This window comes from Athalia rosae, chromosome 1 (genome assembly GCF_917208135.1).
Source record: "Athalia rosae chromosome 1, iyAthRosa1.1, whole genome shotgun sequence".
In the NCBI taxonomy this organism is placed as follows: domain Eukaryota; kingdom Metazoa; phylum Arthropoda; class Insecta; order Hymenoptera; family Athaliidae; genus Athalia; species Athalia rosae.
This window is the reverse complement of record NC_064026.1, coordinates 26726603-26739687: the sequence shown is the minus strand read 5'-3', so window position 1 is coordinate 26739687 and position 13085 is coordinate 26726603. Positions and strand designations below refer to the sequence as shown.

General features: G+C 33.6%; 2 protein-coding genes across 5 annotated transcripts; one reads left to right on the top strand and one right to left on the bottom strand.

Annotated features, from left to right (window-relative positions):
* Positions 1-76: 76 nt before the first annotated feature.
* Positions 77-2338, bottom strand: LOC105683389 (CAAX prenyl protease 2). Of its 2 annotated transcripts, XM_012395936.3 has the most exons (6): positions 2115-2338; positions 1706-1811; positions 1510-1648; positions 1192-1428; positions 1022-1084; positions 77-931 (listed from the first exon to the last, which is right to left on the bottom strand). In XM_012395936.3, the coding sequence occupies exons 1-6, from the start codon at positions 2336-2338 to the stop codon at positions 717-719; spliced, it is 984 nt and encodes a 327-aa protein (XP_012251359.2). In that variant the 3' UTR covers positions 77-716. The 2 variants fall into 2 exon arrangements, with proteins under 2 accessions (XP_012251359.2, XP_020706563.2); XM_020850904.2 differs by having other exon boundaries at positions 1510-1811.
* A 19-nt stretch (positions 2339-2357) lies between these two features.
* LOC105683384 (F-box only protein 11) lies at positions 2358-13067 on the top strand. 3 transcript variants are annotated; one of them, XM_048660144.1, is made up of 9 exons: positions 2360-2492; positions 4059-4355; positions 4659-5447; positions 5549-6401; positions 6486-6706; positions 6798-7016; positions 7154-7361; positions 7503-7666; positions 8689-13067. In XM_048660144.1, exons 1-8 carry the CDS (start codon positions 2396-2398, stop codon positions 7630-7632), a joined length of 2814 nt encoding a protein of 937 aa, XP_048516101.1. In that variant the 5' UTR covers positions 2360-2395; the 3' UTR covers positions 7633-7666; positions 8689-13067. The 3 variants fall into 3 exon arrangements, with proteins under 3 accessions (XP_012251349.1, XP_048516101.1, XP_020706560.1); XM_012395926.3 differs by having other exon boundaries at positions 2358-2492; positions 4062-4355; positions 7503-13067; XM_020850901.2 differs by having other exon boundaries at positions 7503-13067.
* Positions 13068-13085: the final 18 nt, after the last annotated feature.

Sequence of the window (13085 nt, the reverse complement as noted above, 5' to 3'; positions counted from 1 at the left end):
TGATTTGATAAGCATATTTAATCAATTGTGCTTGACACATTCTTATTCTTACTCTACGGAAAACAAGTGCAAAGAATGAGTTTGAGAGTTGTAAGATTTATTACTTTGAATTAAGAAGTACATACATTAAAACTATTTGGAAGTTTCTTCGGTCTAAAAATTTCAAGTATTACAGGTTCGATATTAACATGAATCGCTGAGCATCAGACATTACAGTGTATTGGCACTCCAGACAACCTTCCTTATGCACAATAGATGAATCTTCGTCTGACGGATGAGATAATTTACAATATTTGTATAAAAACTTGAAACGTTTGCAGGCACTATGGTGATTCATCTTCATGGATATTTGTTACAATATGTTGAATTTATTTTTACTAATGAATTCGTGATATCTAGGCGGAAAACCTTTGTTGAACAAGTAACATATTATTTAAGTATGCTTTACATTTAAGTTTAATGTTAATCTAACAATTGAGATTTTATTACTTTTAGTGACATGGAAGACATTAGTTTTTTCGTTAATGATCATCCTTGTAAAGTACAAAAGGAAAAGATTCAGACAGAAAAATCTGAATATCCTACTTTGAGACAATTATAGAATAATGACACTACTGCATTCAAGTATTTTGTTAGCTAAACACTCACAAAAATCGGAAAAATAATATGGAAACTCGAAAAAATAAAACAAAAATTGCTAGTCCATTTCTTTAACTTTAAAAGTAGTAGTTATGCCAAAACAATTTGTTGCTAAACAACGTTGGATTTGTCATAGGTGTTAACAACAAACACCATCCTATGACTCCAGCAAAAAACAAGCAGAACAGTATCGTCCTTTTCAATGGATTCTTGCAAGCAATGACTTCTGATAGATCTGGAAATCCCATATGATTGCAGAATGCATGGGCAGCAAATGGAGCAATATAGTGCCCTGCAAAAATGGAGATGTATAGACTTCTTTTAAGAGTCAAGGATAAAACTAAACATGATACTTCAATATACAGTATTTTTTTTTTTTTACCAGTTTTAGCAAACAAAAATGCTGCATATGCCCCGAACAGTGTAGTGTAAACAAATTGGAAACCTGGAAACATACAATTGATTAGTCTCAATTATACTTATGAGAAACTAGACTCTTTCATAAGAGTTTGATATGATCAACGTCAAATATAAAGCCTATCAGCAACATACTACAGAGCATAAAGGCATCCTTAAATTTTGCTCCTGATCTCGTCATTTCTATGACATGATGAAAATGTGCTACTCCAAAAAACAATGGGCATATGAATATAGCCGTGGAAGGTTTATAACACTGAAGGAGTAGAGGTAGCATACAGGCTCTGAACGTCCATTCCTCTGACAAAGGTGCAACAATTTGATTCCGCCACCAACCTAGCGATTTCATATTGCCCACCCAGTACATAGGTTCTGAAGAAAGTGAAATAACATTATTGCCATGACTAGTCTAATATATGGATTGAAATATGTCTCTAGATATATTTTTTCGACCAGCATATAATCGCCACAAGCCACTCGAGGCTTGTACACTAAGTGGCCCCAGAAATAAGACCATAGTTAAGAGCAGCGGCATGACAGTGGCTTGGATAAGGCCAACCCATCTTACGCCAAGAAGTTCCCAAATAGTAGCCTGAAATTTTAGCTTCGTTAAATCAAAGGTATTTGTTAAAGAGTTTTTGAAATTCACCTTTTGCAAAATTGTTCTGTTAATACCAAAGTAGAGGAATAAAGGCGAGACAAACATCATGATGAAGGCACTGAGAAACCTCTTTTTTATTGTACTTGCATGGTCTCTGAAATTATATTAAGAAATGATCCAAAGATTAATTTGATTTTGAAAAAGGCGAAATGGTGGCGCGTTGTGTAGAAGATAAAGTGACTTGTGGACGGGGGATTACCAATATGGTTTTGTCCACGGTTAATAATTTGAAATACATGTTGCCCATCGATATATGGCGTACCCGAAGTAGAATCGGGCGCCTCTCTAGCCCGTGAAAACAGTTATATTTTGTTCGTGGTTCGTTGTTAAAGGGCTTGACTATAGTGGGGTAAAATTATGATTGAGAATGATTGTTAAGATCGTGAGTTAGTTTTACCTATCGAATGGCGAATTCCAGATGTAAAGACTCGTTACGTATATGACAGATAATGTAAAACATGAGAAAATCGCGAGGATACAAGGAAAATCTGTATATTGCTCGGTCTCCATACTGACATTCGTCAAATCACGTGATATCAGAAGTAGACTTCTATTGGTCATAGCGCAGTAGTCTTCCCTGAGTGAGAAGATGGCCGCCGTGCTCGATGGAAGTGTCGCCATTGTTTAGTGTATAGTTTTTTCCCCGTTTTTCGTACAAATTTCGGGATCCCGGTCAAGATGCCGAGCGCCTCCTTCACCTCATCGCGTAGCTACGTACGCAGATCCCGAAGGAAAGGTGCAAATAGGATTCCGCTACCCTCTAGAACAACATCGGGTATGTAATAGCTAATAGCCCTAAGCTTCGGCTCGCTCTGTTAACTGCTTGCGCTCTGCTGCTTTCCTTGGTACCTTTAGCTGATTGCTTTATTTTGCATCTGTTGTCCTCTGATCGCCGAAGTATTATTCATTATTATCAAAGATGGGATGGGTTGTGGGTCTGACGCGCTACTTCTTCCGGTCTATAACATAATTATTTATTACTACTTTTTCGACATTCCCACGGTACTTGCGGGTACCGTATAAAAAAAAAACCCTAAAAATGTCGATTATCATCCACACCCAACACCGTCCTAGAATTTGACGTCTATTCATGTGAGCGCGATAGTTTAAGAGGGATTTAAAAATACTGCCGTTTGCCCCTACCCCCGGGTTGTTAATATTTATAAACGCTAGTCACTTGTTTTAAAAAACGCACTTATGGGTCGTCGCGATTTCAATTATTGCATTTCACTGAGAATTTTCCATACTTAATCAATTCAACTTAGGTAGAGCGAATTGGAAATGCCACTCTCCATTGTCACTATGAACATTACTTAAAATAAAATTCAAATATTTATGAATATTCATATGCTGTGTTATTGTTGTTCCCTGTTCTGACTTTTCTCTTCTTGTTTCATATCTTGTAAAGTTTAACTTTTCTCAATGCACACAAAGAAAATCAAGGTTTATTTCAAATCAAATAATAATTGCTACCTATTTCTGTCATATTATGTAGCTTTTTAGTGCTATATTTTCATCTGTATTATAGTACCTTTTTTGAAGTTACTCTGAGTCATATGAAATTGGAAAAGTTACGCTGCTGGTACCTGAATTATAAAATTTCATCTGCAAAATTTATCTATTCCCTAGAAACAAGCTCAACTTCAAATTTGTACATCGAACGACATTATTGTCATGGATATACATTCTACATTTGTCAGTGACATTTTCAATATTGAAATGGTCACTTTTGTGTTTTTCAAGTCACATACTGGATGTTTTCCTAGTTTCTTACCAGGTCAAAAAGACCATTGATTATATACAAACTCCAAATTCAAAATGCGAATGGTATTTAACTGTGTTTCATATTCAAGTGAGTTGCAATTATTGATCTAAAAAAAATGCAATGAAATGAAAATGAAATGATTTCTCAAACATATTTAATACTACAGAAATGAGCTACTTGTGTCGTTGTTCTCAAATTGCAGAATTTACTGATCGCAAAATTTTGACACTTGGGCATCTACTGTAGTTCATTAGGTTTCATGGAATAGTTCATGGCTCCTAATCTAACATGGTAAAGGAAATGAATTCCTTCTGAAATTATGTTAATATAATTCTGAGGTTACACTCACATGTGAAGTGTGCTTGTCAAAAGAAGGCAAACAAACGTTTGTTAACAAATGGACTAAAAGATTAGAACCTTATCTCAGATAAAAGTCTGACGAATATCCAGTATTAATAGTTCACTTAACATCATAGATAAAAATATCTAGTCAGCTCCAAATCTTGACACCTCGGTATTTTATTTCGAACACAAATTGATGTCAACTTTTTATGAATGTATTTTTTATTTTCTTAGCAGAACCATGCGAGCTACCGTGTCCAGCTTCAAATCAGATTCCACCAGGAGGTGGAGGTGTTGGTGGCGGCAGGGGGTCATCCCCAAGTGTGTCAGGGATAGCTGCTCCTTCTCCCTCTCATTCACATTCGTCTCCCTATGATCTTCGACGCAAAAGTCCCCCTCATCCAGATCCAGCGCCTGGCACAAGTTCAGCGTTGCCACCTCCTGGAGGCAGCAGTATTGCTGCCGCTCTTGGCTCTTCTTCCTTACCAGCTAGAAAAAGACCAAGGCGATCATGCTCGCTTTCAACAGATGGTAAGCATTGATTATTTTCAGCTCACTAAGATGCTATTCCCAGCAATTGACATAAGGCATAATATCAAAAGCCAGCTTAAAATACTGTCATTTTTTCTTGATCTTACCAATCTTGAAAAAATAAGCATAGGTCAAAGCACGATTCAAAGGATTATAGTATAAGTCAAGAATCAATGGTAATGAATGTAAATCAATACCTCAGTTGCAATCGAAAATTTGCCATGTTGAATTATTTTCTCATTCATGCTATCTCAAATAATTTGAAATCATAAAGTAATTGTTATTCATTTTGTTTTGCGTTAGGTACAAACACTAACACAGCAGCGCACTACCTTCAATATGAATTACCAGATGAAGTGCTGCTGACGATATTCAACTATTTAATGGAACAAGATTTGTGTCGTGTTTCGCAAGTTTGTAAACGTTTTCAAGCAATTGCTAATGACACAGAACTATGGAAGTCTTTGTATCAGCAAGTTTACGAGTATGATTTACCGCTGTTTAATCCAGCACCATGCAAATTCGAATTTGTATCGCCAGATGAATCTGACTATTCTAACCCATGGAAAGAAAGTTTCCGACAGTTATACAGAGGAGTACACGTCAGGCCTGGTTTCCAGGATTTAAAATTCAAGGGCAGAAACTTGCCTTATTTTAATACAGTGCAAGGAGCTTTAGACTTTGTAGAAGAATATAGAAGCAGTAGTGGGTCCTCACCAAATACTAATACAAGTACAAATGTACAAGGCAATTGTTGTGGCAATAATTCTCAAGGCACAGAGGAAACACCTCAACATTTAGTATTTTTACATGCCGGGACATATCGTGGTGAATTTCTCGTTATTGACTGCGATGTTGCCCTGATAGGTGCCGCTCCAGGCAATGTTGCAGAATCTGTTATCTTAGAAAGAGAAAGCGAGTCGACAGTAATGTTCGTTGAAGGAGCTAAGCGGGCGTACGCGGGTCATCTTACTCTCAAGTTCACACCCGATGTAACCAGTACTGTCCCACATCATAAGCATTATTGTCTAGAAGTCGGCGAAAATTGTAGTCCTACCGTTGACCATTGCATTATCAGGAGTTCAAGTGTTGGTAAGTCATACAAAGCTTAGAATGAGCTGACCTTTACAAATGAGTGAAAACACTTAACCTTTTAATCCTAATTCTATTATTTAATTGGCTTCTTTCCACAGTTGGAGCTGCTGTCTGTGTATCTGGCGTCGGTGCAAATCCTGTGGTTAAAAACTGTGACATTTCCGACTGTGAAAATGTTGGACTGTATGTAACAGACTATGCTCAGGGCACATACGAGGACAATGAGATATCTCGCAATGCGCTTGCCGGAATATGGGTGAAAAATTATGCAAACCCAATTATGCGAAGAAACCATATTCACCATGGCAGAGACGTGGGAATATTTACCTTCGATAATGGTTTAGGGTACTTTGAAGCTAACGATATTCACAACAATAGAATTGCTGGTTTTGAAGTAAAGGCTGGCGCAAATCCAACTGTTGTTCATTGTGAGATACATCACGGACAGACTGGCGGCATTTACGTGCACGAAAACGGATTAGGACAGTTTATTGATAACAAAATTCACTCAAATAATTTTGCTGGAGTTTGGATAACCTCTAATTCCAATCCAACAATTCGTAGAAATGAAATATATAATGGGCATCAAGGTGGTGTGTATATATTTGGGGAGGGACGTGGACTCATAGAACATAACAATATTTATGGTAATGCTTTGGCTGGTATACAAATCCGAACGAATTCGGACCCAATTGTTAGACATAATAAAATACACCATGGACAGCATGGTGGAATATATGTCCATGAGAAAGGTCAAGGTTTGATAGAAGAAAATGAAGTTTATGCCAATACCCTAGCTGGAGTTTGGATAACCACGGGATCGACTCCAGTTTTGCGAAGGAATCGAATTCACAGTGGAAAGCAGGTTGGAGTTTATTTCTATGACAACGGTCATGGGAAGCTAGAAGATAATGACATCTTCAATCATCTTTACTCCGGAGTGCAGATAAGGTGTTGTTTCGAATTTTCCATACGATCAATTTTCTCTTAGTCATAATATCAAGAGGTATTCCTCTACAAGTATTCTCATTCCAGGACTGGGAGCAACCCCGTAATTAGAGGAAATAAAATATGGGGTGGGCAGAATGGTGGAGTGCTTGTTTACAACAGCGGTCTAGGTCTTTTAGAACAGAATGAGATATTTGATAATGCTATGGCAGGCGTGTGGATAAAAACCGACAGTAACCCAACGTTGAAAAGAAATAAAATTTTTGACGGAAGAGACGGAGGAATTTGTATATTCAATGGTGGCAAAGGTTTGATATCTGTAGTCCATTTTTCAGAAATAACTACACATTTTTAAAACAAAAATTCTCGCCCTGGTATTAACTAAACTTAATCAATTAGGTGTGCTTGAAGAAAATGACATATTCAGAAATGCACAAGCGGGAGTGCTAATCTCCACCCAATCACATCCAGTCCTTAGGAGAAATCGTATTTTTGATGGGTTAGCTGCTGGTGTTGAAATAACTAACAATGCTACTGCCACTTTGGAATTCAATCAGATCTTTAATAATCGATTTGGAGGACTCTGTTTGGCTAGTGGCGTCCAACCGACAACAAGAGGTAATATACCCATTCAAATTTCTAGATTTGCCTCACCAATCATTTGCATTTTTTAAATTCTACTATCACTGTTTGCTTTAGTGAAGACCTAATTTCATTACCTGATTGAATTAAAAAATATATTCGATATCACACAGGTAACAAAATATTTAACAATCAAGATGCGGTGGAGAAAGCTGTGGGAAATGGACAATGTCTTTATAAAATCTCTTCTTACACATCCTTCCCAATGCATGACTTTTATCGTTGTCAAACGTGCAATACAACAGATCGAAATGCGATCTGTGTGAACTGTATAAAAACCTGTCATGCTGGGCACGACGTAGAATTTATTCGTCACGATAGGTGGGTAAAATTCATAATTTCATTGATTTTTAATGCATGATAATTTGTTTTGTGTAAAACTTGACTGAACGCATTGGCAATCAGCTGATCTACAAAATAAAAAAAGGTTCTTATGCAATGCAGAAATAAATATTGTTCTAGATTTTTCTGTGACTGTGGGGCTGGAACTTTGAGTAACCAGTGTCAGCTGCAGGGTGAACCAACACAGGATACAGATACTCTGTATGATAGTGCAGCACCGATGGAATCCCATACACTAATGGTCAACTAGAAATAACTAAATGAAAATTACAGACTCCAAATTCGTAAGTTGACCCGTTGAAGTTGATGGTTAATGACCATATTAATAATAATAATAACAATAATAATAATAAGAGTAATAATAATAAATAATAATAATCGTCATAATAATAACAGCAACAACCTTAATAATATCTAATCATAATAATAACAATAACAATAATAATAATAATAATAACAGCAGTAATAGGAATCGTAATCTGTTGTTGAGTTCTTTATTATCATTATTATTTGAATTTCTCGTAGAACTATTGCAAAGGCTGCAAAACGTAATCTTTCACACACGATATTTTCTTATATTTCCTCCCTGTTTTAATGATCTCTGCGTCATTGTGCAAGTTTTACATTATTTTTACGTTATTATTTACAAGCGGATGTACAATGTTGATTAGCTTTATTAAACTTTTTGATTATTGTAGTATTGTATTGTTTCAACTGCAAGTTTACCATATATGATAAAATCGCTTTATAAACTTTCTTGAAATTTGTTTGGAAGCAAATGAATACCCTGACTTGGCCTTCATGACAATTGATAGATAATTTTTTGTAATACGTTTTTGTTAAATATTTCGGTCACTCGTTTTTAAAAGACCTGGTGACAAGTTACTCAAATGAATACAAATCACCCTTAGTCTCTGTTCACTCTAGTTAGTTCCATTACCCGAGATCGTTATATGACAATAGTAAAACTTGCAGTTGCAAAAATACATCAGAAACTTCAAATTTTTGAGTATTCATCACTGAATATAATCTTATGCAATTTGGAATAGAATAATGAACGTATAAAGAACTCCACATTCAGTATTTTTTATCCATAAAACGATTGCACAAGAAGAAATGTTTTGTTAAAAACGCAGAACTGAAATACAAGGCAGCCTAAGGTAGCTAATCTTAATAAATACACGGTAAAAGAAAGCAAAAAGGAAAAGTAAATAAACACATAAAAAAATTATTTACATAACAATTAAATGTATCATAATTAAGCACTTTCTTAATAATTGTAATTTATATTTCTTAATTTTTAAAGAAAACGAGTGAGAGAACGATATCTGTATACGAAGAATGTGTATGGATTAAACAGTGAACGGCACTTGGTCGAATGAACATTCCCAACTGGTTGCTGTTTGTTGTGTTTTCGTAAACATAAACTGGCTTGAACGATTTATCGAAAGTGACTTAATTGAGGGTAATGTAATTGCCAAGAAATTATGTGCGGAAAAATAAAAATTCTAGGATATGTTAAGCTGTGTACATACTCAACCGACAGGCGTCGAATTCATTGAGAAATATTTAAAACAATTGTAAAGTTCTCTATGCATATGAAACGGGCTTGACGATAATTAAAAAATCGAATGGAGCAAAGTATTTTGTCTCCAAATATCAGAAATTTGTTGTATTAAAATTTCTGCAAATTATAAGTTGTATCAAGAAGCTGTTCTAAGTTTTTTTTTTTTTAAAAAGCATACAAAACAGTTTTATGCTTGTAACAATCAAACACCGACGATCCCATGAACATGCGATAATGCACGAAACTAATGGATTATTTATTCGTCCATATCTTCATGGAAGTGCGCCATTTATGACGCTCAAAAATGGTGGAAACTGTAACTCAAACAAGTGAAATGAATAATCAACCAACAACCAAACAAGAATAAATCGATTCAGAGTTTTTTTGTTCTATAAAACATCTAAGATACAAAAAGTAACAGTATGCCTACACACAAATGATAAATATTCACTTGTGCTAATAAAATTGTTTAAAGCAGCTAAAAAAAGCAGAGTGCATAATAGAAAAATAAGATTAAAAACATATTTAAACTATTTAACAATTTTAACAAAATAAATATTGGTGTCCACCAGTGAAAATAAGAACAGCAATTTATTAAATATAAACTGTCGATGGAACAGTGAATCTCGAGTTTTTAAGAGTAATTACTTTTGATTATTACATTATGATTTTTATTTTTATTATGATTTTTATTATTATTATTATTATTATTATTATTATTATTATTATTTTTATTATTGTTATTTTAACAGTGATGTTTAATCGTAATTCTCTTGTGGAAGAAGTACGAACCCTGTTATACGAACAAGCGTCTGTTTAGCCATAATTCCCCTTCCTTCATATATCGATCCTCATGCCCCTTTCCTTTCCTACAACCTATTTCGAATTCGCGAATCTGGATTCTATACATAAAGGTGAAAAAAAGTATCAATAAGTAGATAATAAAAATGAGTAACGTGGAATTTCGTTTAAACTGGATAACAAAGTTCTGCGGTATATCAATTATTATACATATATGTAGCACTTTTGTATTTCACTTGAAATGAAGTGGTAGGTAGAAGCTGCCTTTGGCATTAATATATTCGTTGACTTTTAAATTAATTTTTATTAGCATATGTAGGTTGCAATTGATGCAAATATATTAATTTCGAGGGACTATTAATTTGAGAAAATGTATTTTAAAGGCAAATGCCAAAGGCAATTTTTACGATCGGTTACAAATAATATTATCCATATGAGGAAATAAAAGAAAAGAAGAAAAAAAAATGCTGAAAAATATTATGTTCTTGAGTGACGATGCTGTATACTGGTATGTTGTTTCGTTTTAACATTATAAGATGAATTTGTTTAAAGCTTGGAGTAAGGAAACTATACGAATCAAGAAATAATTTGTGTTAGCGTTGTTTTTCTATACTATTGCTATGTATTGACTCGTCAAACTTACATAGAAAATTTGTTCTTATATACCCTCCGTATTTCATAGTCTTGGTTATTAATTTGATAATTTGTTGAATGTTGAATCCTTGTTAACTTTTATTCGCCATGATATAATTCAAGGCAGGCGGATGTCAGGATAATCTCTCAGTTGAGAGAGAACGAATAATTTTTCAGCCTCAGTTGCCCATACTCCATAGCTTCAAGCGTGATAAGTGATAAGTGATAATTACTATTAACATTGTTTTGTGCCGCAGCCAAATAGCCATAATCTTGTATAGCCGTAGCGATCAATAGTTTCCTGTATGTCTCTTTATGATTTCTTCCATCACCTTCCATTATTACAATAATTGCTTAGTGAAGATATGTAGCCTCTTCATGTCCAGCCATTCTAATTTGAAGTGAAAAGTTTAATTGTTATATCATGATTCTATCCCATTAATCACTCCAGACATATACATAGTTTCAACGATATGATGTACTGTATATTTATTTTGACTGCAGCACGATTCTAATGTTTCGTTTCTATTCGTTGGATGTATTAGGTAAGGTTTAGTCAACAATGTAGACACGTTGCGTTTTTAATACCACATAATACCACCTGGCATTATTGTTAATTCACACGCGATTAACTAAATAAATATATTACATTCTCATGTGTATAAATATAGTATTCGGATATCGAACACGTGGGGATTAGAATGAATTTTGTCGTATTCAATCTGAAAAAACATATTTGTATAAATCTGTGATCATGTGAATTAATCGTTCAGATATAAACTTCTTAACACATAATGTTAACAAAAAATAAAACAAAAAAAACTATGGCAGAACAAAAATCCATTCAACTTTTCCGTAATAATATCAAATGCCAAATTAAGAAACCTTTCGATGAAAGTACCTCGTCTAGCAAAACAAAAAAAAAAGGAAACAAAAATATTTTATTGACATTTTTCCCTATTACTACTTTTATTTTATTTGTAATATTTTTAACATTTGTTTTATATCAATTACAATTGTACATTAACTAATAATGTTTCGTCATTTATATCTTAAATGGATACTTGAGTTTTTTCTAATTTTATCATTATTCTCTTTTTTAATAGTTGTCTCTATTTATCAAATTTGAATTTTTGCACGAATATTCATTCCACATATATTACATGCTCCGTACTGAAACGCTATGTTGTTTTACTTTATTTTTCTTTTTTTTCTTCTATAGCAAAATACTTGCCATTATTATGTTAGTTGCCATAAAATGATTTGTTTCACGATAGATAATAGATAGACTAAAAAGGAAATACAATGTGCAACGTAAGCATCTGGAAAAGTTGATACCACTACGTATTCTGTACATAATAATCCACCCACTATATAATTATATATACTTATATATTATTTATATATACACATATACATATACACTATATTTATATATGTATATGTATATACATAACGCATTGATTATATTATTATAGTAAATATATTATTAGAAATTATTATTTTTTCCCTTAATGTATTCATGATTCATATATCCTTAGTTTTCACCATGACATCTTTATTGTATAATATCATACAAATATTCAAAGTTCCATAGTTTTTATTCAATCCGGACCCTAACGCACCTATACTTATATATACTTACTTTTACTACTGTTTTTATTATTGTCATTGTCATTAGTTGTAGTACTACTGTTGTTCTACTACCCTCTACTATTACTGCTACTCTTACTACTACTACTCTACAAAAATTACTGAGAATATAACTTATACTATCTACATATACTAAAATGCTTCCTGTGCAGAAAAAGAAACATGGGATACCGAATTGGGAATAAGTTTATTTACCATACAGATAATGTTTCCAAAAATTGACAAAGCTAACTATGAAATCACCAATCATGCTGATTATTGTATAGAAATTAGGAATGATAGCCAATACATGTTAAATTGTAAATTGCGATCCAAATGAGATGCGTATAAAATGTCATCACTATTAAAATGTTATATCGGAGACTGCGACAATGTCGCCTTATAGTTTTTGACACATTTTAAATCACATAGTGCTGCTTTGGTTAGAAGAGATATGTTTCAGAAAATTTTAGTCTCCACAGGTAGAACATTTTGTATGAATAGTATCGGTTTTGGAAACATTGAAGTATATTATTTCTAGAATTGCAGCATCAATCTTTCAACTTCAAATGATTTAATTTAGTTACGTTCTGAATAATGTGTCAATTACTGTACTCATTCATCATATAAATTTAAACACGAGCCTCGTGACGTACTGCTGCGTGGCATTTATAACTAATTGCTGAGGTAATATCTTAATCGTTTAATGAATAGAATTAAAATAATGTATAAAAGAGAACCGAATCGAGACCGTATGGTTGTATAAAAACAGGATTTCTTTTTCCTCATATTTACTTGGCTCTCATGTATTGCATGAGTGGAATGCAATTTTATAAATCATAAACTATAGCTGTAAATTTAGCTCGTGAATTAAATTATTTAAAAGCTCAGGCTAATTACCAGAGCATGGCTATATTGATAGTGTGTACTGTAACATACTGGTTACGGCTTGAATTGTAAATAGATTATATTAATGTAATCAATTATTATATCGCTAATCTGAGCCGTCTTGGGCTACTTGAAGAATAAAAGTATTGGTAAAAACTTTTAAATCATAAATAATGAAGACG